Genomic DNA, 23,792 nt, shown 5'->3' on the forward strand with positions numbered 1-23,792 from the left:
GAGGGCTAGGATTCGATTACGATTATCGATGCATCTTCAATCGATGCATCACTTTTTTTTCCCCAATACATGATTTATTTTTTCTCACTTTCTTTTTTCTCACTGTGTGGCTACTTTTAAAATAAAAGTGCACGTGGAATTGCATTGTATTATGATCCAAATGAACAACTGCATGTACTTCCATTATATTTTATTTGATTATTAATTAAAATATATATAATTTTTTTATAATCGATTTTTGATATTTGTGAATCGATGCAGAATTGTGCACGTCCGCATCGCGATGCATCTTATAATCGATTATTTTTGACACCCCTACTACCCACTCTGTCTCACACATGATAGTACACACACAGCCTCTGTCCCTGTGTCCCTGATAGCCGAAATATTCCCATACAGCCGACTTCGTCTTTTTAGATGGGGGAAAGTTTAGGGGAGTTCTTGCGTTCTGCTTCAGCCATTATCACACACGGTTGTAAACACAGTCAGGGACAGCTCCTCATTTCTGTTCTCTAGTCTGGGGAGGCTGCACTCTGCAAACGACCTGGGGCCAGTTGCACCAACTGGTCTTACACTGGTCTTAAGCTAAGTTGGTCGTAACTTTACGACCTAACAGCTACGCCGGTTGCACCAAGATGGCTTAAGCCTTCTTTTCAATACGACCAGGCGTAACTCTTACGCCTGGTCAGGAGGAGCTGTAGAGCCTGCCTGTAACAGAGATCTCCGCGGAGACCTTTTTGAGTCCTTACCGTCATCGTCGTAACACAGCCAGTTCTCCGTCTTTGAAGCACGATGTTAGATTATAACTAACTAGTTGTGTGGCTTAGCCTTCCCAAATGTTGCCGTTAATTTTTTAGAATTTAATACATAGAGTTGGGAACGTTACATTCAATTTCATTCAGACTGTCTGTCTGGCTCAATCACCGCCATTTTCCCCCCGGAGCGAGGGAGGGTGGGATGAGGGAGGGTGTAGTGATGCACTTACAGTAGTGGCTGATAGAGCGTAGTGGCACAGTGACGCTCCAAGCAGGTCGCGAGGCACATTTTTGCAACATCATCCAATCAGGGTGCATTCCCTGGCAATTCACATGGACGCGCATTGCTACGACCGGCGTAGTTAAGACCAGACGTAAGCCGTGTTGGTGCAACAGGCGTAAATCCACTCTAAAGACTGGTCTTAACTAAGACCGACGTAGGAGTTACGACCAGGCATAGTTAAGACCACTTGGTGCAACCGGCCCCTAGGCACTTTGTCTCGGGGAAACAGCTGATACCGTGGGGAAGGTATGACGGCAAATCTTAGTGGTTTTGATACCGTGGTATACATTTAAACCGGAAACCGCTGCATCCCTAGTGGCTAGACAGTCCGTCCAATCACAGAAAAGCTGTGGGTTGGATTGCTGGGAGTGAACCAGTAACCTGCTCTCTACTCACTATTTGTCATTCTGAATAATCAGATTAAATGACTAAACTAGAAAAACAGAGATCCTACACATTTTAATAAAAAAAAAACACTGGATCTTGGTTTGTTTTGAAGATGTTTGGTGTTTCAATATGATTTAGGCAGATGGACATCTCGCCCCTGCTAACTAGGTCATATCACTGTATAGATGAAGACTGTTCTTCACAGCCACAATTGTCAAAATATGTGAGATGATTGAAATCTGGATTTGAGGGAGCGACCTCTTCGACTGACAGAAGAGTAGAAGAAGAGAGCTGACCTGGTAGTGCCTGAGCCTCTTCACCTCCTCCTCATTGGCCGTCTCCGCCACCTTGAACACCAGTGAGGTTTCTCTAAACCTCAGGTTCTCTGTGGGTACGTAGCCGTCCAGGAAGATGTTGATACCTGCAGGGAGGGGGCGACGTGGGAAGAGGGAGAGGAGGGGGGGGGGGGGGTCGAAGAATTGTGATGAGAGGAAGAAAGAGAACGAGAGAAGGAGGGGTGGAGGGAAGGAAGATGGGAAAAGATGGAGGGATGGATTATTATTATATTATTATGATACTAGTGGATACTTTGAACCATTGAGTCATTTTGGAGAGACGGTGCTGAAGCTCGTGTGTGTTATGTTTGTGCAAAAGACCAACATACACACTAATGTCAAAGACCAACATACACACTAATAGGGCTGGCACGGATCAGAAAACCCACGGATCGGATCGCGTGACGGATTTTGAGCCACGGATCACAGATTTTTCGGATCAGCAAAAAAATATATATATCAGATTTTTTCTCTCAAAATTAGATTTTCGATTAGATTTTTTTAATACTATTATAATTCTCTAACCATTTGTTTTCCTGCACAGCTCAAAAAAATTTTTTTTCTCATAAGTGACCCAATGTATGCTTTTACTCTGAAGGCAGAACAACTCAACTTCCTGTTTTAGGTGGCACTGCTATGCCTAACTTCGTGGCTGTTGCTTGCACCAGTCACATGACACGGGCACAGACCTACAGACCAGACCAGGTCAGTCTGGAAATATAACGTTGATGCTACGTTAAGCTACTCAGTGGCCCCACGTGTTGTTTTGTTGTTATGTGTCCTAAGGCAACATTTCACCGTCCGGTGATAATGTGTTTGTGAAACGTGTGCGTGTGTGTTGTGGCTCTCGTTATCTTGTGCAGCGCGCAACACGCTGATCGCATTCCTGTGCTTTTTCAGAGGTGTTGAAATAAGTTTGTGTGACGCTGTCTTTAGTAGCCACTAGCCACAGCCTTCAGAGAGACTTTACAGCAGCGACAAGGGATGAGGAAGCTCACTTGTGCTTGCCATGATTATGCCTGTCTGTGTCTGGCTGCGCTGGGCGTTCTCATACACTAACGTTAAACGTTGAATGAAACGAAGGGGGGGGGGGTCCGCGGACCATTGACGTTCTTAACCGCGTTCCGAACCGTGGGGGCTGATCCGTACGGGTCACGGATTATCCGTGATCCGTGCCAGCCCTACACACTAACGTCAAAGACCAACATACACACTAACGTCAACGAACTAGCAGCGATCAAGGCAGACTGTTGCATCGCGTCACGTCACCTGTTTCGAGGCCAAAAAGTTGCACTTGAACTAGGGCTGTCAAAGACTATTCTATATTCGAATATATTTTCGAATATCTAAATTAAAATAATGCTCAAATATGAAAAATTTATATTTGATTATTATTATTGTTATTATTATTTACATTACATTTAACCAGGTAAAAAACCTGGCCAACTTGGCATTGGTAGCATAAAAAACATACATTTAGGTTTCATACAAAAACACACAAATAAACATGATGAACAGGCAGATTTGGATTGCATAGGCGTTGCGTGTTCTCGTGAGAGCGTGCGCTCCTGCCTGTCTGCCTGCCTGTTTGTCTGCCTGTTTGTCTGAGTGCCTGTTTGTCTGTCTGCCTGCCTGTTTGTCTGCCTGCATGTTTGTCCGCCTGCCTGTCTGCCTGTTTGTCTGCCTGCCTGCCTGTTTGTCTGCCTGCATGTTTGTCCGCCTGCCTGTCTGCCTGTTTGTCTGCCTGCCTGCCTGTTTGTCCGCCTGCCTGTCTGCCTGCCTGCTTGTCTGTCTGCCTGCTTGTCTGTTTGTCTGCCTGCCTGTTTGTCAGTCTGCCTGCTTGTCTGCCTGCCTGTTTGTCTGTCTGCCTGCCTGTTTGTCTGTCTGCCTGCCTGCTTGTCTGTCTGCCTGCTTGTCTGTTTGTCTGCCTGCCTGTTTGTCAGTCTGCCTGCTTGTCTGCCTGCCTGTTTGTCTGTCTGCCTGCATGTTTGTCTGTCTGCCTGCCTGTTTGTCTGTCTGTCTGCTTGTTTGTTTGTCTGCCTGCTTGTCTGTTTGTCTGTCTGTTTGTTTGTCTGCTTGTCTGCCTGCCTGTTTGTCTATTTGTCTGCCTGCTTGTTTGTTTGTCTGCCTGCTTGTCTGTTTGTCTGTCTGCTTGTTTGTCTGCTTGTCTGTTTGTCTGCCTGCCTGTTTGTCTGTCTGCCTGCCTGTTTGTCTGTCTGTCTGCCTGCCTGTTTGTCTGTCTGCCTGTTTGTCTGTCTGTCTGCTTGTTTGTTTGTCTGCCTGCTTGTCTGTTTGTCTGTCTGCTTGTTTGTTTGTCTGCCTGCTTGTCTGTTTGTCTGCCTGCCTGTTTGTCTATTTGTCTGCCTGCTTGTTTGTTTGTCTGCCTGCTTGTCTGTTTGTCTGTCTGCTTGTTTGTCTGCTTGTTTGTCTGCTTGTCTGTTTGTCTATTTGTCTGCCTGCTTGTTTGTTTGTCTGCCTGCTTGTCTGTTTGTCTGTCTGCTTGTTTGTCTGCTTGTCTGTTTGTCTGCCTGCCTGTTTGTCTATTTGTCTGCCTGCTTGTCTGTTTGTCTGTCTGCTTGTTTGTCTGCTTGTCTGTTTGTCTGCCTGTTTGTCTATTTGTCTGCCTGCTTGTTTGTTTGTCTGCCTGCTTGTCTGTTTGTCTGTCTGCTTGTTTGTCTGCTTGTCTGTTTGTCTGCCTGCCTGTTTGTCTATTTGTCTGCCTGCTTGTCTGTTTGTCTGCCTGCTTGTCTGTTTGTCTGTCTGCTTGTCTGTTTGTCTATTTGTCTGCCTGCCTGTTTGTCTATTTGTCTGCCTGCTTGTTTGTTTGTCTGCCTGCTTGTCTGTTTGTCTGTCTGCTTGTTTGTCTGCTTGTCTGTTTGTCTGCCTGCCTGCCTGTTTGTCTGTCTGTTTGTCTGTCTGCTTGTCTGCTTGTCTGTTTGTCTGCCTGCCTGCCTGTTTGTCTGTCTGCTTGTCTGTTTGTCTGCCTGCCTGCCTGTTTGTCTGTCTGCTTGTCTGCCTGCCTGCCTGTTTGTCTGTCTGCTTGTCTGTTTGTCTGCCTGCCTGCCTGTTTGTCTGTCTGCTTGTCTGTTTGTCTGCCTGCCTGTTTGTCTGTCTGCTTGTCTGTTTGTCTGCCTGTTGTCTGTCTGCCTCACACCAGATCTGAGCCACTGCACAAGACAACAGTCACTTTGTTCACAGCCAAACGCAGCAGTCCTTTATTAGCCTATATATTGACAATATAAGCCAATACAAGAATACCCCCCCCCCACACCACACACACACACACACACACACAAAACGGTGTCACCAAATCATGTGCTGGTTGTAGGGGTGGGGGAAAAAATTGATACACCATGGTATCGCGATATTTTGCCTGACGATATTGTATCGATATTTAAAAAAGTATCGATATTTAGTATCGATATTTAAAAAAAAATATATATATATATATATTTTGCAGGCCATGCCATGCCAGGCCACTGGGCATCTGCCCAAAGCGCCCGATGTTGCAGTCCGCACCTGCAGTGGCATATTGAGTCCAAAGAAGCTTAATAATGTAGCCTAACATGTGGGGCAAAAACAAAACAAAACAAAAAAACACTGCATGTTATACTTCCGGTGAGGTCAAGGAAAAGGTAGGAAAAGGAGTTAGACAATATATCGAAATATCGCAATATTCAATATATCGCAATATTCAATATATCGCAATATTCAATATATCGCAATATCGGCAATATCGCAATACTATCGTATCGTGACTCAAGTATCGTTTTAGTATCGTATCGTGGGCATCTGGTGATTCCCACCCCTAGCTGGTTGGTGCTACTAGTGGAGGAGTGAGTCTGGAGCCCTGCTCTGGTATGTCATGATCATCTTACAGCAGCAGCAGCTACACTGACTGAAGCACCAAGCAGAGTGATTCCTCTCACCCACACACATTCAACAAGCTCCATCTTCAGGAGGAGCCAACGACACGGGACACACCACAAAGACTCGACCCACAGATACTGACCCGGTGTGTCAGGGCCTGTGTGTGTGTGTGTGTGCGTGTGCGTGTGCGTGTGTGTGCGTGCGTGCGCGTACCTTCCCGCACGCTGAAGGGCATGGTGACGACTCCGTAGGCGCTGGGCACGCCGTACAGACAGCAGATGAAGTCTGACAGGTAGTCCAGCACACTGAGGTCATGCTCCACCACGATGATGTACCTACACACACACACACACACACGCGCGCACACACACACATACACACACACACACACACACACACACACACACACAGATTACGCCCCGACTCCCAGCTGATATCTTCAGTTAAAAAGCGTGGTGCAGGTTAAAAATAGAAAAGAAATAAAAGACGTATGGAGAAAATAAAAGGTGGCATTTGAAATGGGCGTGTCACACCTGTGACATCACTTGATGCTGGAGCTTCTGCTGGGGCTGACACAGTGACACAGTGCTGGGGCTGACACAGTGACACAGTGCTGGGGCTGACACAGTGACACAGTGCTGGGGCTGGAGTGAACGTGACCTCAGATTAGTGCTGCACGATTAATCGAATCGCAATCGCAATCGCGATGTCAGCACGTGCGATTGCATAACCGCAAAAGTGTGCGATTATTTTATTTTTTTCACGTCTTTTTGAGTGTGTGTGTGTGTGTGTGTGAGAGCCTCCTTTAAACTAACGTTACACGCGACGCAGCAAACACACGTTTCTCAGCCATCACACTGGGCATCAATACTAGCGGGAGACTTCTCCCATGCACTCCCGCAAATAAGTAATGTTATGTGCAGCAAGGTACATATTATCTACAGAGAGGGCGAGAGAGAACATCCATGATCGCTAACAGCAAGCTATGCTAATAACTAGCTAGCCGTTCGTTCAGAAACGCATGTAAACAGCCGTGTGATCAGTGAGAACGTCAGTAAAATAAGGAGAGAGCTGCAGGTGCTTATGCAGAACTAGTGCGCGATTAAGTACACCGTGGGGATGACCCGCTGTGATGAAGAATATAACGAGATTAACAAGGTTGATAGCAAAACACTGTCGCAGCTGCCAGCACTGGCAGAATCACCTCCAGGCTAGCTAACTAGCCTGTCACATGACGCCTTCATGGTCCCCTCGTTAAAAGTCTGCAGATGCACGTTCTCACCTCTCTCTCTCAAGAAGCGTCACGTGAGTGTGGCGTTTAAGGCCATCTGTCGCTACAAAATAAATAAACGGGGTGTATCATTCATTAGTATTGCTGGACAGACATGTAACTAACTTTGCAACTTTGCTGAGCCATCTTCTATGTGCTGTAACACAGTGCAGTTTCTATTTGACTGGTGTTTCTTTTTTACATGTTTGGGACAGGCAAATGTCTCAAAATGTTTTATTTTTTTGTAAAGATAATTTAATTTCAAATTGTTTTATTTTTTTAGTTTTAATATATTTTAAATTGTAACATATTTCATGTATTTTAGTCTGTGATATGTGAAACCGTGGTATTTTTGTCCAAGGTTATCATACCGTCAAAAACTCATGCCGGCACATCCCTAGATACCTAGTGGCAGTGGTGGCCCAACGGTTAGAGAAGCGAGCTTCAATCCCAGGGACTGGCAGGATAAATCTGGGTGGGGAAAGTGAAAAGGCAGCGCTTGCCCCTCCCTCATTACCACCACTGAGGTGCCCTTGAGCAAGGCCTTAACCCCAACTGCTCCAGTGGAGCTGATCAGTGGCCAGCAGATCAGACTGTGGTTGTACTGGTCAGCTTCCAGGTATGAATGTGTGTGTGAATGTGAACAGGGCACTCCTTAAAAAGAGAGCATTGCTCTCAGTGAGACTCCCCCTGTATAAATAAAGGTAAAAAAAAAAAAACTCTTGTTTATTATATCGCAATCACAATCGCAATCGCAATATTGTCCACCCTAATCGCTAATCGCACCTTTTCCCCAAATCGTGCAGCACTACCTCAGATGACAGATTATTTCGCCCCATATTCATCAAAGTAGCGTATTCTCCGAAGCCACAATATCTCCAGAATATTCTGACACTAAAATGGCATTTTTCAGACAGACAGATCAGGACAAACTTTAATTTAGTCAAGAACACGTCTCTGTCTCAGCAACGCACTCTGGTGAGATTTGGCAACAGGAGCTCACGTTAGCAGGGAGCGATTAGCTAAGGCCACATGTGAAGTTCGTTGATGTACCGTAAATTTCGGACTATAAGCCGCGGCTTTTCCCCCATTTTTCGGCCCTGCGGCTTATATAACGGTGCGGCTTATCTATGGATTTTTACAGCTAACGGCCACTAGGGGACCTCCTAAATCTATGGATTTTGGTACGAGAGACAGAACGAGAGCAAGACAGACAGACCCTGATTGGATGATGTTGCAAAAAATGTGCCTCGCGACCTGCTTGGAGCACTGTGCCACTACGCTCTCTCAGCCACTACTGTAAAACACCCTCCCTCCTCCCAACCTCCCTCGCTCCGGGGGAAAAATGGCGACGATTGAGCCAGAAAGACAGTCTGAATGAAATTGAATGTAACGTTCCCAATTCTATGTATTAACTTCTAAAAAACTAACGGCAACATTTTGGAAGGCTAAGCCACACAACTAGCTCGTTGTAATCTAACATCATGCTTCAAAAGATGGCGAACTGGCTGTGTTACGACGATGAGGGTAAGGACTTAAAACGGTCTCCGCTGATAAGACATTAAAACACCTGCGGCTTATAGTCCGGTGCGGCTTATGTATGTAACAAACATGCAATTTAGCTGCTGCGGCTTATATTAGGGTGCGCCTTATAGTGCGGAAAGTACGGTATTTGCTAAATCTGTGGTTGGAAAAAAATATTTTTTTAATCGAATATCTTAGTTACAACTATATTGCGCTAACAAGGGGCAGCTCTCTGTTTATATGTGTGGTTTGTGTGGAGTTTGGGAACTCACCATCTCTAGTTCAGTCTCTAGTTAGCTTGCTAGGTCAGCACTAAACCCTGCGTCTGTACTGTATATTCAAGAAAGAATTGCTCTGGTATCGGAAATAATATCGGCATCGGCAGATATCCAAATTCAGGTATCGGAATCGGAATGGGAACTGAAAAAATTTGGATCGGATGCAATGTGGTCTCCGACCTGCACCATGCTCTTTAAATGTGGAAATGTACTCTCCCACCTGTTTATAGAAACACTTTGAAAGGCCAGTAGAATGTGAGAGGTACCTGTCTGGTGTGATGAGGGAGCGGATGGTGATGGCAGCCTTCAGCCTCTGCTTCACATCCAGGTAACTGGACGGCTCGTCAAACATGAAACTTGACAACACACACCACAGGGGCTCGTTAGAGACAGAGCTCGTTAAGAGTGTGTGTGAGGTCAACAGTGTGTGTGTGTGTGTGTGTGTGTGTGTGTGTGTGTGTGTGTCCTGGCTCACATGTCAGCCCTCTGGATGCAGACCACGGCGCAGGCGAACCTCTGCAGCTCTCCTCCTGACAGGTCTTCCACGTTCCTCCCGCTCAGGTGGGTCAGATCTGCCCGGCGACAACGCAACAACGTCAACCAATCACAGAGCACACAGTCTGTATGACACCTCAGAATCGCTACTGTCCCACACAGAGACGATCAATACTGAGTGTAACGCACTGACACCATTTATAACAGCTTACTGTACAGAGGTGTGTGTGTTTGTCCATAACTGTTCAACAAGAAGGTGGCGGTGAGACAGAGAGAGACGTGGATAGAGAGAGAGACAGTCACAGAGAGAGAGCGAGAGTGAAAGAGAGAGAGTTACCTAGCTGTTTACAGACCAGGGTCGCTGAGTCCGTGTCATCCTTCCTGCTTAGGATGGCCCCTACTGACCCCTGGTGGCAGAGAGGAGAATTACAACACAGAGCAGACCAACACCAATGACAACTGAACTCATGATGGAATGAATCCCTAAACGCAAAAATAAACAGTACAAGACAAGTTACTATAGAGCAACCATTTTTGTCTTACTCTATGTACCCTTGAGCTGTTTTGCCATGCCAATTATAGTACCCTCTGTCTCATTGATTCACGCACGTTTGTTTGTGCTGCAAAGAAAACACCGTGGCTGCGGTGGATCCACAGACATGCAAGTAAATCCATACAAAATGTATTTGTAACTGAACTGACGGCGTTTGGGCGTGGTCTCTTTCCACTAAAGCTGAATCTGGAACTTTTTGAGCCATATATCCATTTATAGCTACCGTAAATTCCGGACTATAAGCCGCGGCTTTTTTCCCGTTTTTTGGCCTTTTTTGCCCCCTGCGGCTTATATAACGGTGCGGCTTATCTATGGATTTTTCCAGCAAACGGCCACTCGGGAACCTCCAAAATCTATGGATGTTGGTATGAGGCAGAACGAGAGCAAGACAGACATTATGAGAGCGAGACCCTGATTGGATGATGTTGCAAAAAATGTGCCTCGCGACCTGATTGGAGCACTGTGCCACTACTCTCTCTCAGCCACTACGGTAAAACACCCTCCCTCCTCCCTCGCTCCGGGGGGAAAAAGGCAGCGATTGAGCCTGAAAGACAGTCTGAATGAAATTGAATGTAACATTCCCAATTCTATGTATTACATTCTAAAAAACTAACAGCAACATTTTGGAAGGCTAAGCCACACAACTAGCTCGTTGTAATCTAACATCATGCTTCAAAAGATGGAGAACTGGCTGTGTTACGACGATGGCGGCGATTGAGCCTGAAAGCCATGTCTGAGACAGTAGCGAGACAGGAACAACAACAGCAGCAGCAGCAGCAAAGGATCATGCACAAACCCGAGACGAAAGGGACTGTCCGTCAGGGCGCGGACGACTGTGTCAGCAACTCCCTCCCGACTACCAGGAGAAAATTACAAACTTCGGCGAATTCACACAAAGAAAGATCAAGGAATATTCCATCGGACCGGAGCAGATCATAAATATGGATGAAGTGCCTTTGACGTTCGACCTGCCTCTCACTAGGACTGTTAACAAGAAAGGTGAATCGTCCATCACGTTGAGAACCACAGGTCACGAGAGAACGAATTTCACTTGTGTTCTTGGCTGCACAGCATCTGGAGTAAAGCTCCCGCCGATGGTGATTTTTAAGCATCTCACAATGTGTGATTTTGTCTGGGGATTAGTGACCTGACTTTTGTTTTGTTGAAATGTTAATAAATGGGAGCTTCCCCAAACAGCCATCTCTTTCCCGACAATCCCCTCTGTGCACGAAGCCTTACATATGGTAATTAAACATCAAAACACCCGCGGCTTATAGACCGGTGCGGCTTATATAAGAAAAAAATAGTCAACTTTGAAGGTGCGGCTTATAGACCGGTGCGCCTTATAGTCCGGAATTTACGGTAGTTAATTTATAGCTGGTTATATCGCTAGTTGCCGTTTTGACATGTGTGAACGTGACTTCTTCACAGAGTAGTGCAAAACAGTTGACACTAGGGATGCAACGGTATGATTTTTTGACGGTATGATAACCTTGGACAAAAATACCACGGTTTCACGGTATCGCGGTATCGCGGACCTTTATGTGGCATAAAAAATGCCAATGAACAAAATGTATTTTATTAACAGTTTGCTGAAATGTGGACTGAGAAAAAATAGTCATGTTAATGTAACCTCCAACTGTAATGACAGTTAACTGGCAAGTATGTGTGTGCTTTGGTAATATAGTATGTAAACGATTTAGTTCATCTAATTAATTTGATGTAAAACTAAAACATAAAAATCAAATACACACTTCTTTTGTAGTGGGTGAACACTGGACACATAATGATTGTTTCCTCACACATACACCCCCACTCTGTCTCACACAGGACACATACACACACAGCCCTGTCCCTTCTCTCACACTCTCTCTCACTCACACACACACACACACACACACACACACACACACACACACACACACACACGTCCCTGTCTCTCTCTCTCACACACACACACAAAGTTATATCAATATAGTTAAAAACAGGGGCGGACTGGGATCATAATTCAGGCCGGGCATTAGATACCAAGCAGGCCAGGCCGATATGGGCCGACGCGTGTGAGATTTGGGCCGTTTGAAGCCCAATTTGGGCCGTTTGAAGCCAGATTTGGGCCGTTTGAAGTCCAATTTTACAATGAGATGCACCCACTTTAACCCTGAAGTGTAATTATTACTTCAGACTAACTAATAAAGTAATAAAACCACTAGTAAACCAGTAGGCGGCGCCTGGCCTGCTGTTCAGTGAGTGGCCTGACTGCGGTTATCGATTCTGGAATAAAAGATCGATTCAAAAAATCGTGACATTAAAAATCGCGATACTTAGGTGAATCGATTTTTTCCCCCACCCATAGTTTTAATGTACCTTGAATTTGACAAATTACGACGGGTCGTGCTCACGCAGATCTAAGCCCTGGCCATCCTAGGCTCAACAACGCGAGACTCATCAGTCATTCGGATGAGTCTTGCGTTGAGGCTATGGCCATCTGTATTTTTACAATAGCCGAAATATTCCCATACAGCCAACGTTTTCAGATGGGGGAAAGTTCAGGGGGGTCCTTGCGTTCTCCTGCTTTATCACACACACGGTTGTAAACACACAGGGACAGCTCCTCACAGCTCCTCTCTACTGTGCGTCTAGGTAGGCATGCAGCCAGGGGGAGGGGCCACGTAAGCTGCACTCTGCAAAGCGACCTGGGCACGTTGTTTTGGGGAAACAGCTGATACCGTGAGGAAGGTATGACGGCAAATCTTAGTGGTTTTGATACCGTGACTTTTTCAAACTGCGGTATACCTTCAAACCGGAAAGCGCTGCATCCCTAGTTGACACCTGCCAGGGGGGGGGGGGATGGGGTGGGGACTACCGTAGGTAAGCAATGGGCTTACGAAATGACTTGAAATATATATATTATTTGGGAAATAAATTGTAATCCCCAATCTTTCCACGTAGCGCTTGCAAGCTGCTCAAGTAGCCCTAGTGGTACTGGTACCCCTGGCTAGGAAACACTGCTACACAGAGTACGGCAGGGAGGCAGGAGTCCGGAGGATGTCTTTGTCAGCACTTCCAGTTCTTAGGTGTAAAAGTCAATGGGATTTTTGTATGGGGATTTTGGTTCAATGCTTCAAATAATAATAATACTAATTGATTGTGCTCAACAAAGCTTTATGATACAGTGAAGTTTGTGTTCAGCAAGATCCTCTTCACAAATGAGCACCACTGTTATGATCTTGGAAGTGTAAATGGCCTTTTTGTATTCAGAATACGCTTCAAGCGATCAAAGTGCTCCTCATGATCTTGCTGAACACAAACTTTGCTGTTTCATATACAGTACCTTTGTTAACCACATAGCTTATTTCATGCATTTACCCCGAAATTCCCATACAACAATCCCAGGAAGAACCAGGAAGTGCAGGGACTTCTGGGTAAGCCTACAAAAATACATCACTGCAGGAGTGAGTCCTAAGACCTGCCTGAGACCCAGATGGTTAGCACTTCCGTTTCCCTCCTCATGGGATTTCTGTATGGGGATTTTGGTTAGATTATCCTGCTGAACACAAGGTTCGCCGTTTGATAAACTGTCGTTCTTGTTTGTTGTTGATGTTATTTCAGACATTTAACCAAAATCCCCGTACAAAAATCCCATTGACTTCGAGAGGAGGGAACCAGGATGTGCATGACTTCTGGATTGGCGTACCAAACTACAGCATCCCTGCTGTACTCTATTGCCCTTCAAGGCAGTTGTTGGATAATGTTTGATTGTGGTGCCATGGACTTAACACAGACAAACGGGGATTGAACATGTGGAATCTGACCAAACATCTCCAAACAAGGACAGACGGCCATCGTGGCACACCAAACAAACGTGTGTGTTTGCTGTAGAATGTTTGACTGTGACTCTGAGTGGCGTTACCTTGACGGTCTTGGGGATCTGGTCGACGTACTGCGGCTTGACGATGGCCCGCAGGTCGTCCTCCAGGATCTTAGTGAAGTAGTTCTGCAGCTCCGAGCCTCGGAAGTAGGTCAGGATCTCCTGCCAGTCTGGAGGGTTCTGAGGAGACAGACGCACAAGTCTACACGTCAGGCAGGAACTTTTTTTAAACCACCTGAGCAGAAAATGATCCGATAGATCTGATAGATTGGTATGCGATAGATCCAGATATATCCAGAGGTTTGACCAATATCTGGGGCCCGTAACCTCCTGTCTATACAGGAAGGGAACAGCAGGAGGCTGTAACCGCCACCCGCCCTCCACCCAGGCTCTCCACCCGCCCTCCACCCAGGCTCTCCACCCGCCCTCCACCCAGGCTCTCCACCCGCCCTCCTCCCAGGCCCTCCACCCGTCCTCCACCCAGGCCCTCCACCCGTCCTCCACCCAGGCTCTCCACCCGCCCTCCACCCAGGCCCTCCACCCGCCCTCCACCCAGGCCCTCCACCCGCCCTCCCCCCAGGCCCTCCACCCGTCCTCCACCCAGGCTCTACACCCGCCCTCCACCCAGGCTCTCCACCCGCCCTCCTCCCAGGCCCTCCACCCAGGCCCTCCACCCGCCCTCCACCCAGGCCCTCCACCCGCCCTCCTCCCAGGCCCTCCACCCGCCCTCCACCCAGGCTCTCCACCCGCCCTCCTCCCAGGCCCTCCACCCGCCCTCCACCCAGGCTCTCCACCCGCCCTCCTCCCAGGCCCTCCACCCGCCCTCCACCCAGGCTCTCCACCCGCCCTCCTCCCAGGCTCTCCACCCGCCCTCCACCCAGGCTCTCCACCCGCCCTCCTCCCAGGCCCTCCACCCGCCCTCCTCCCAGGCTCTCCACCCGCCCTCCTCCCAGGCCCTCCACCCGCCCTCCCCCCAGGCCCTCCACCCGCCCTCCACCCAGGCTCTCCACCCGCCCTCCACCCAGGGTCTCCACCCGCCCTCCTCCCAGGCCCTCCACCCGCCCTCCACCCAGGCTCTCCACCCGCCCTCCACCCAGGCTCTCCACCCGCCCTCCTCCCAGGCCCTCCACCCGCCCTCCACCCAGGCCCTCCCCCCAGGCTCTCCACCCGCCCTCCCCCCAGGCTCTCCACCCGGCCTCCCCCCAGGCTCTCCACCCGCCCTCCCCCCAGGCTCTCCACCCGCCCTCCCCCCAGGCCCTCCACCCGGCCTCCCCCCAGGCCCTCCACCCGGCCTCCCCCCAGGCCCTCCACCCGGCCTCCCCCCAGGCCCTCCACCCGGCCTCCCCCCAGGCCCTCCACCCGGCCTCCCCCCAGGCTCTCCACCCGGCCTCCCCCCCAGGCTCTCCACCCGCCCTCCCCCCAGGCCCTCCACCCGGCCTCCCCCCCAGGCTCTCCACCCGGCCTCCCTCCCAGGCTCTCCACCCGGCCTCCCCCCCAGGCTCTCCACCCGGCCTCCCCCCCAGGCCCTCCACCCGGCCTCCCCCCAGGCTCTCCCCCCAGGCTCTCCACCCGCCCTCCCCCCAGGCTCTCCACCCGCCCTCCTCCCAGGCTCTCCACCCGCCCTCCCCCCAGGCTCTCCACCCGCCCTCCTCCCAGGCTCTCCACCCGCCCTCCCCCCAGGCTCTCCACCCGCCCTCCTCCCAGGCTCTCCACCCGGCCTCCCTCCCAGGCTCTCCACCCGCCCTCCTCCCAGGCTCTCCACCCGGCCTCCCCCCCAGGCTCTCCACCCGGCCTCCCCCCCAGGCCCTCCACCCGGCCTCCCCCCAGGCTCTCCCCCCAGGCTCTCCACCCGCCCTCCCCCCAGGCTCTCCACCCGCCCTCCCCCCAGGCTCTCCACCCGCCCTCCTCCCAGGCTCTCCACCCGCCCTCCCCCCAGGCTCTCCACCCGCCCTCCTCCCAGGCTCTCCACCCGGCCTCCCCCCAGGCTCTCCCCCCAGGCTCTCCACCAGGCCCTCCACCCGGCCTCCCCCCAGGCTCTCCCCCCAGGCTCTCCACCAGGCCTCCCCTCAGGCTTGAAGCTTGTTCCTACACTCAGTTCTCAGGCTCTATCCGCTTGGCTCAAAACTAGAGGACTTCCTCTCAGCTTGGATTGTTGTCAAAACTGGGTGGAAACAATCCAAAGTGTTTAGAGGAGCCCTTCGTGCAGAACGTGACAGGCAGAAGTCGTGTGCTTGTAAACAGAATCAAAGGATGTAACGTTGCTTCTTCGTTTGAAAAGTGATTCTCTGTATCTCCGGGTTGTTAGCGGGTGATCTCGCAACTTTCTTGAATCAGAAGAAGCCCCGCACAATTTGTAGGCGGAGATAACTTGTTGTTGTGTGGCTACGCGGGACTAGTAGGTTGTTGCATGCTAATACTCACATCATACTTGCCCAGGTTGGGCTTCTGTTTGCCGGCCAGGATCTTCAGAGCCGTGGACTTCCCGATACCGTTGGTACCGACCAGACCCAGGACCTCACCCGGCCGGGGAATGGGCAGCCTGGACACACACACACACACAAGATCAAATCCAATGTTATCAATCATGAAGAAACTGCACTAAAGTGTGAACTTCACTTCTGTTCTATATACATCTTTTTATAGTTAAGAGTTATCTTTCAAGTTAGAGTTCTAAGTGTGAAGCGGCCTTAAGGGCGTGTATCCATACAGCATTTTTCTGTCTTTTTGTGTGTGGAAAAAGGAGCGCTTTTTGTGAGGAGAAATAAAAAGTGAACCGTTAGCTTAGCAGCTGCTAGCTCAGTAACCAAGCTGGTTAGCTCTTCTAGCAGACAATACAGTGTTGTGCAACAAGCAAAGGCTTACCAGGTATTTACAATACATGTCCAGTATGCATACTGCCTTTATGATCGCTGTTACAGTCATGTCAATTCACTGAATACCCTTTCTCCATATTTGCTGCTGTTATAGAGCTCAACAGGGACGTGACTTTTCGTGACGTAATTTGCCCCGGAAGTAAGTTCCGCGTTTATTTTCTCCATAGACGTTTCGATAAATCCAAATAGTTTTAAGGCTCGAACCAAGCCAACACGTGATCCAGAGGATCTTGAGTGACCATAAAACACTCGGTTTAAGCGAGAACAAAAAATAACAGGAACTTTTTTTTCCATTCCCCCTCCCCGTTGTTATTTTTTGTTCTCGCTTAAACAGAGTGTTTTATGGTCACTCAAGATTCTCTGGAAGACTTTTTGACTTGGTTCGAGCCTTAAAACTCGAAAATGTCTATGGAGAAAATGGACGCAGAACTTACTTCCGGGGCAAATTACGTCGCGAAAAGTCACGTGCCTGTTGAGCCTCTCTCACGTCACCCAGCGCTAATCTGAAAAGTGGAACATTTCTCAAGTTTGAAAGCGCTCTGTTCTGAAGAAATAAAACTATGCTTTTCGAGATCGGCCGCCTTTTTGTCCACCTTGCGGCTGCTTCCCATCTCTTTTCATGAAGAAAAGCCACTGGCTGTTATATTATATACTAGGGGTGTCACAATATATCGTCCCACAAAATTTCGCGATAGTAAAACGTCACGATATGTATCGTTGAGATGAAATCTCATATCGTGATTTTTTTTTTTTCAAAAGTAGACAAAGAAACGTCTTTGTTTGTTGAAGTTCAATGTGTGGAAAGTAGTTCAGTTGAACAAGTCTCTGAAGAGACACATGAGAAGTTATACAGGAGAGAAACCATTCAATTGAGTTTCTGGCAAAACTGTTTACTTGACAGGAAAAACTGAAGATGCATAAAAAATAGACTAAGAAAAGTCTTGTTGTTTGAGTTTGAAGAAAAACTGAAGATGCATAATGAGAATTTATACTGCTGAGAAACCTTTTAGTTCAAAGTAAATCTAAGTGACGGTGTAACTCATTCTATTTCAAGATAAGCCTCATCTCCAATCTCATGTTTTTTCTAGTTGTTATTGTAATAACAATTTCCCACAACAGCATGTTTTGTATTTGTGCATTTCAAATAAAATACTACTTTTCCAGTCATATATTGTCATTATTCAAGTTTAAAAAAATATTGTTAAAATCGTATCGTATCGTATCGTTATCGTGAACCCAGTATCGTGATACGTATCGTATCGTGAACTGAGTGTATCGTGACACCCCTATTATATACTCATCTTACATCTTTTACACAGAGTTCAGCAGCACCAAACACATTCTGGTGAAGCGAGAGTTGAGTGTGTCGGTTTCCAATTACTTCATACTTCATATTATAAACAAATATTAAACAAATAAACAAATATTCACATGTTATGCCTCTATGAACATGAGCCCTGTACTGAGTGTGATGATCAGCATGCAGTGACTGGCTGTACTGAGTGTGATGATCAGCATGCAGTGACTGGCTGTACTGAGTGTGATGATCAGCATGCAGTGACTGGCTGTACTGAGTGTGATCAGCATGCAGTGACTGGCTGTACTGAGTGTGATGATCAGCATGCAGTGACTGGCTGTACTGAGTGTGATCAGCATGCAGTGACTGGCGGCTCACCGGTGCAGTTTGAAAGAGTTGGCACAGTATCTGTGGGTCGTCTCCTTCTCCAGGTTGCTGGGCAGGTTGACGATGGACAACGCCCCGAACGGACATTTCTACACACACACACACACACACACACAAATCAATCTGTAACTGTTAAACGTCCCATTCCGTGCAAAAGCTGTTTTTACTTGTAAATGCATATATACTGCTGTCATCCCTCCCTGTAATGAGTGGTCACAACCTCAGAACTGCCACAGTTGGATTTGTCCCTATCCAGCTTCCCCCTGCAGTCTCCTTCAAGCCACGCCCCTTACACTCTGTTCCCCCAGACGGGTTAATGTGATGTCACTCGGGTCCTTAAGCATACTGCGCGCGGTGTCTCTCACACAAGCTACCTGCACCATTTTGTCTATAGCCACAAAATTAACACTTCTAGCTGGAGCGACGCCAACTGTACGTGATCCAGCAACTGCGGAGGTGCATTCGGTAAGTCTAGGCATTTTGAGATGTCCTCTTTAGCGTAGCAACCGTTAAGTTAGCGATAGCTCGTTGCTAACGTTAGTTGTGGACACAAACTAGCGTGCTGGTCCACGGACGCTAATCTGATTGGCCGCTGGGAGCCTGGGGCGGGCTCTCCCTCAGCGGCCAATGGGAACTGTTAGTTCTGAATATATTATAGAAACAGACCATTCTTGGGAAGCGACGAGATGAGGAAGTGACAACTCCGTCAGAACAAACGGGGTTGCTATATTTTCGACAAATTAATCCAGAATCATGTTTTATGGACGAGACACACGTTTTTAAGAGGTTACAGCTGCACGAATTGGGACCTTTAACATTATTATCTATTCATATTTCTATCTTCTATCCGTATGGATCAATCGTTTTCACTCTGTCATTTACCGGTACTTGTTTTATACTTTTGTGTTTGTTTTGTTATTGGTTTGTGTAAACTATTATTAGTTCTGTACTATTTCTGCTATTTTACTCATGTTTTCATTTACATCCGTTAGTCGTTTTCAGGTCCATTTTTATTTCGTAAGCGAGTTCATATTTGTAAGTTAATTTTCTTTTCGGTGACTCAGTTGTATTTGAGATGGATTTGACATTTTCTTGACAAACATAAAACAAAACAGTGTGAAGTGTCATGAAGAGAAAGTGGTTACCTTGATGCAGATGCCACAGCCTATACAGAGAGATTCTGAGATCCACACTATCTTACTCTGTGGGGTGACCTCGATACACAGCTTGCCTGCAGACACAAACACACGCAGGTTAGGATCCAAATGAATCCTTGGTGTCAACATTAGGGTTCCACTTCCACCCACATGGGTTTGATATTATATGAAGTCGCCAATCAGACGGTATTTTGTGCTGATTTTCAACATTGTTAAATTTGACCGTTTTCATGCCAAAAAAAGAAGTAGTTATCATTTAACACATTTTTCAATGAAAATTAAAACAATGATGTAAACATGATCGTTCCCTCTAATATCAAATCATATGGCAATTACAAATCTGTCAAAAATAATCGCAATATTTTTTTCAAAATCCTTCAGCCCTAAACTGATGGCAGAAAACAGGACTGGCTGAAAGTGAGCAGGCTCAGTTTCATCATGACGTTTGTCTCCAGTGCTCCTCTTCCTCTGTAGACCAGTGCTCCTCTTCCTCTGTAGACCACTGCTCCTCTTCCTCTGTAGACCACTGCTCCTCTTCCTCTGTAGACCACTGCTCCTCTTCCTCTGTAGACCACTGCTCCTCTTCCTCTGTAGACCAGTGCTCCTCTTCCTCTGTAGACCAGTGCTCCTCTTCCTCTGTAGACCAGTGCTCCTCTTCCTCTGTAGACCAGTGCTCCTCTTCCTCTGTAGACCAGTGCTCCTCTTCCTCTGTAGACCAGTGCTCCTCTTCCTCTGTAGACCAGTGCTCCTCTTCCTCTGTAGACCAGTGCTCCTCTTCCTCTGTAGACCAGTGATCCTCTTCCTCTGTAGACCAGTGCTCCTCTTCCTCTGTAGACCAGTGCTCCTCTTCCTCTGTAGACCAGTGCTCCTCTTCCTCTGTAGACCAGTGCTCCTCTTCCTCTGTAGACCAGTGCTCCTCTTCCTCTGTAGACCAGTGCTCCTCTTCCTCTGTAGACCAGTGCTCCTCTTCCTCTGTAGACCACTGCTCCTCTTCCTCTGTAGACCAGTGCTCCTCTTCCTCTGTAGACCAGTGCTCCTCTTCCTCTGTAGACCACTGCTCCTCTTCCTCTGTAGACCAGTGCTCCTCTTCCTCTGTAGACCAGTGCTCCTCTTCCTCTGTAGACCAGTGCTCCTCTTCCTCTGTAGACCAGTGCTCCTCTTCCTCTGTAGACCAGTGCTCCTCTTCCTCTGTAGACCAGTGATCCTCTTCCTCTGTAGACCAGTGCTCCTCTTCCTCTGTAGACCAGTGCTCCTCTTCCTCTGTTGACCAGTGCTCCTCTTCCTCTGTAGACCAGTGCTCCTCTTCCTCTGTAGACCAGTGCTCCTCTTCCTCTGTAGACCAGTGCTCCTCTTCCTCTGTAGACCAGTGCTCCTCTTCCTCTGTAGACCAGTGCTCCTCTTCCTCTGTAGACCAGCGCTTCTCAAATGTTTTCACATGAGGGACCCCTAAACTGACAACGATTAGACCACGGACCCCCATTTGATAGGATTTTGCCCCACAGACCCCATAATATGATAATAAGATTGATGCTTTTAGATGTTTTATTACAGAAAGTGTATAAAACCCGTGACCAAAATAGTCATTGTGTTACTTATGAATGGAATTATAGCGAAAATAAATGACCCCCCTTTTGGCTGGGGACCCCCTGGAACCCCCTCAAGGACCGCTGGGGGTCCCCGGAGCCCCATTTGAGAACCCCTGCTGTAGACAGCTACATGAATGAATCATGTCTATAAGTAGGGCTGTCCTCGACTCAGGATTCTGACAGTCGAACACGAATATTCGACTACTCTTCTATACACACACAAAATAAAAATAAGAATATCTTCAGTGATTATTTAGACCACATTAACAGTCAATGCAACAGAGTGATGGGGACACATTTTTGAGCATTTAAAAATCAATGAGACTTGTGATCATACAAGATTTGAATTGCTGACGCCGGGCTATTGGATAATGGATTTGTCTGAATAATGAGACAGGCAGGCATTTTTGATGTCACCTTTTAAACAATAAAACAACATCCAGTGTTTCCCCTACCAGTCTACAGGCCTGGCGGGCCCGCCAGGCCAGAAAAAAATTGGGGGGAAAAGAACAACAAAACAAATTAAGCTTCTTTTCCCTGCTCTCTCCAAAATCTCAATAAACCTTTATGGCATACTATTACTACTGGTGTTGACAGTAATAGAAGATGCCAAATCATTCAAAACAATACGCATTTTGCTTTTAGGAGCATCGCGCCAGCGTGCAGCGCTGTTCCAAAACGTTGTTGCCTGGGAAACGCACATCCCATAATACAACTGTTCACATCGCATCACATAATAGTATGATGATACTCGAGATGCCATTGCGAACAGGTTAGCTAAAAGTTTAGCGTCGCCAGCGAGGGCCCGCCGTTGCGGTCGGGGTACGTTTCGAAATCCCTCCAGGCCTGACATTTTTTCTAGGGTAAACACTGTTAGCCTACATGGATAATAACTTAAACAGTTCTTTAGCCTATTTCTCAAAAACGAATAGGCCTAAATAAATCTAAACCAGAATAAATTAACAAATGAAATTAAGATTGGAATTCTCTCGACTGATGATTTGACTATTCCGACTTTTAGAGGACAGCCCTAATCTATAAGCAACACATTGATCTGAACATGGTCTCATCCAGACTAGGGCCAGCAGTCACAGTTCAGTCCCTCTGGTTGGACTCACCCATGCGGACGACCGGGCAGCTCTTCTTACACTCCTGACGGCATTTCTTGGGTTTGCACTTGTCGTGGTTGACGATGGCTATCCTGGTGTTTTTATCTGCCATGATGGAACGGGAGGAGGGGGGCTAGGAGCTGAGAGAGAGAGAGAGAGAGAGAGAGGGAGAGAGAGAGGGGGGGAGAGAGAGAGAGAGAGAGAGAGGGAGAGAGAGAGAGAGAGAGGGAGTTTGTGTAAATGTCAAACTCATGATGCTCTTGCTCTTACCACGATTTTATCCTATTGAGACCATATTGCATTGACAGGTCCTCCATAGTTTTCTTTAAGATATTAAATTGATAGTGGAAGTGGACTCTTGATTTGGTTTGCTGTTCTACATTTAGACTTGACAGTAATGGCTTGAATATTGCTGGGCGATATGGTTGAAATCAACAGCACAACAGCAGGGTTTTCCCTATCTCACTCATAGGTGCACCACCTTTCTAATAGGGATGGGCATTTTTAAGTAATTTAAATACTCGAGTACTCTCCTTCTATTATGGACGAGTAATCGGGTACTCGCCGGGGGGGTTGGGTGGTCTGTGTGGAAACAACACAAGCAGAATCCAAGTTTGCGGTTCAATTCGCATTAGCCATATGCCTGTAAGAATATCTATTACAATGATAATAATGACAGAGCAGGGGTAGTCTGCTGTGTAGCGGCTGTTCACACAACGTTGGCGTTTTGGCATGGAAAACGCACTGGCTGGAGCACTTATAGTCTAGGGAATCTGTTAGAAAAAATTACCCAACCTTAAACTAATTGCAACAGAAATATTTTTTGTTGTATTCAGTTCTTGAAACCTTCCAATTTAACATACTAAAAATCCCAGAAAAATTGGCATTGTCTCCACAAAGGAGGTTGTGTTTTCGGTGCCGTTTGTCTGACCGTTTGTCTGTTAGCAGGAGGATTACGGCAAAACTACTGGGCCGATTTTCATGAAACTTGGTGGAAGGGTGTAACATGGGCCAAGGAAGAACCCATTACATTTTGGGGTGGATCTGATCTGGGTCAGCTCAATGGAGGGGGCGGGGCTAGGGAAAAGGGTCCGTTGCTAGGGCTAGGAAGGTCGTAGAGAGTCTGGATTCGAGAGGTGGGTAGGGGGGCATGGACAGGTGTATCGGGGGGGAGTGTATGTGGGAGGTGGGAGGGGGTGTGGTCAGGAAAGGGGCGGGGCTAGGGAAAATCCCTACCAAACATACTGTAACATAACAAAACAAAACATAAAAAATGTAAGTGTGGCTAATATGTTCTAATGTTACAGTTAGTGGAAAATGGTGAGTTTTCATGCACATCTTGTTCCCTCAGACAGCCATCGCAAACCATAACTTCATAGTCATGTCATTCACGAGTCTCGCATTGGAGGCAATTTGATTTCGGCAAGGCACAGCACAAGTTGTAGCTCAAACATGCAGACGAGTGGACAGGTAGGCTAAGTCTGGGTTCACAACGGCGACCCAAGCCTTGCCTATGCCTTGCCTTTACCCATGCTTTTAAATAGGCGTCCGTTTTAGTCAACGAGGCTGTGTACACAGGGCGCCTGAGTGTGAACCCTGCGTGTACCCACGCCTTGCCTGTGCCTTGCCGATTTTATCGTTTAGGCGTGAGTTCTATTTTCACGCATGCAGGCAGGCTTCTTCTGTCAAGCCATGAAAGAAAAACGCGACAATATCCATGGGAAATGGCAAAGTCAACTGAATTTCAAAATAAAATGGAGTTACT

At 47.6% G+C, this 23,792-nt stretch overlaps 1 protein-coding gene across 1 annotated transcript in view; it reads right to left on the reverse strand.

Moving 5' to 3' along the window:
- LOC310779287 (ATP-binding cassette sub-family E member 1-like) overlaps nt 1-23,792 on the reverse strand; it is a 46,342-nt gene that overhangs the window by 17,145 nt on the left and 5,405 nt on the right. The window contains exons 2-11 of the mRNA XM_083639808.1: nt 22,037-22,167; nt 19,321-19,406; nt 18,167-18,264; nt 16,040-16,157; nt 13,661-13,798; nt 9,535-9,604; nt 9,178-9,274; nt 8,969-9,058; nt 5,844-5,965; nt 1,722-1,846 (exon numbers count right to left, since the gene is read on the reverse strand). Coding sequence (XP_083495934.1) covers nt 1,722-1,846; nt 5,844-5,965; nt 8,969-9,058; nt 9,178-9,274; nt 9,535-9,604; nt 13,661-13,798; nt 16,040-16,157; nt 18,167-18,264; nt 19,321-19,406; nt 22,037-22,139 — 1,047 coding nt within the window. The 5' untranslated portion in view covers nt 22,140-22,167. The remainder of the gene's footprint in view (nt 1-1,721; nt 1,847-5,843; nt 5,966-8,968; nt 9,059-9,177; nt 9,275-9,534; nt 9,605-13,660; nt 13,799-16,039; nt 16,158-18,166; nt 18,265-19,320; nt 19,407-22,036; nt 22,168-23,792) is intronic.

Source organism: Poromitra crassiceps (assembly GCF_964638095.1).
Source record: "Poromitra crassiceps genome assembly, chromosome: 7".
Classification (NCBI taxonomy): domain Eukaryota; kingdom Metazoa; phylum Chordata; class Actinopteri; order Beryciformes; family Melamphaidae; genus Poromitra; species Poromitra crassiceps.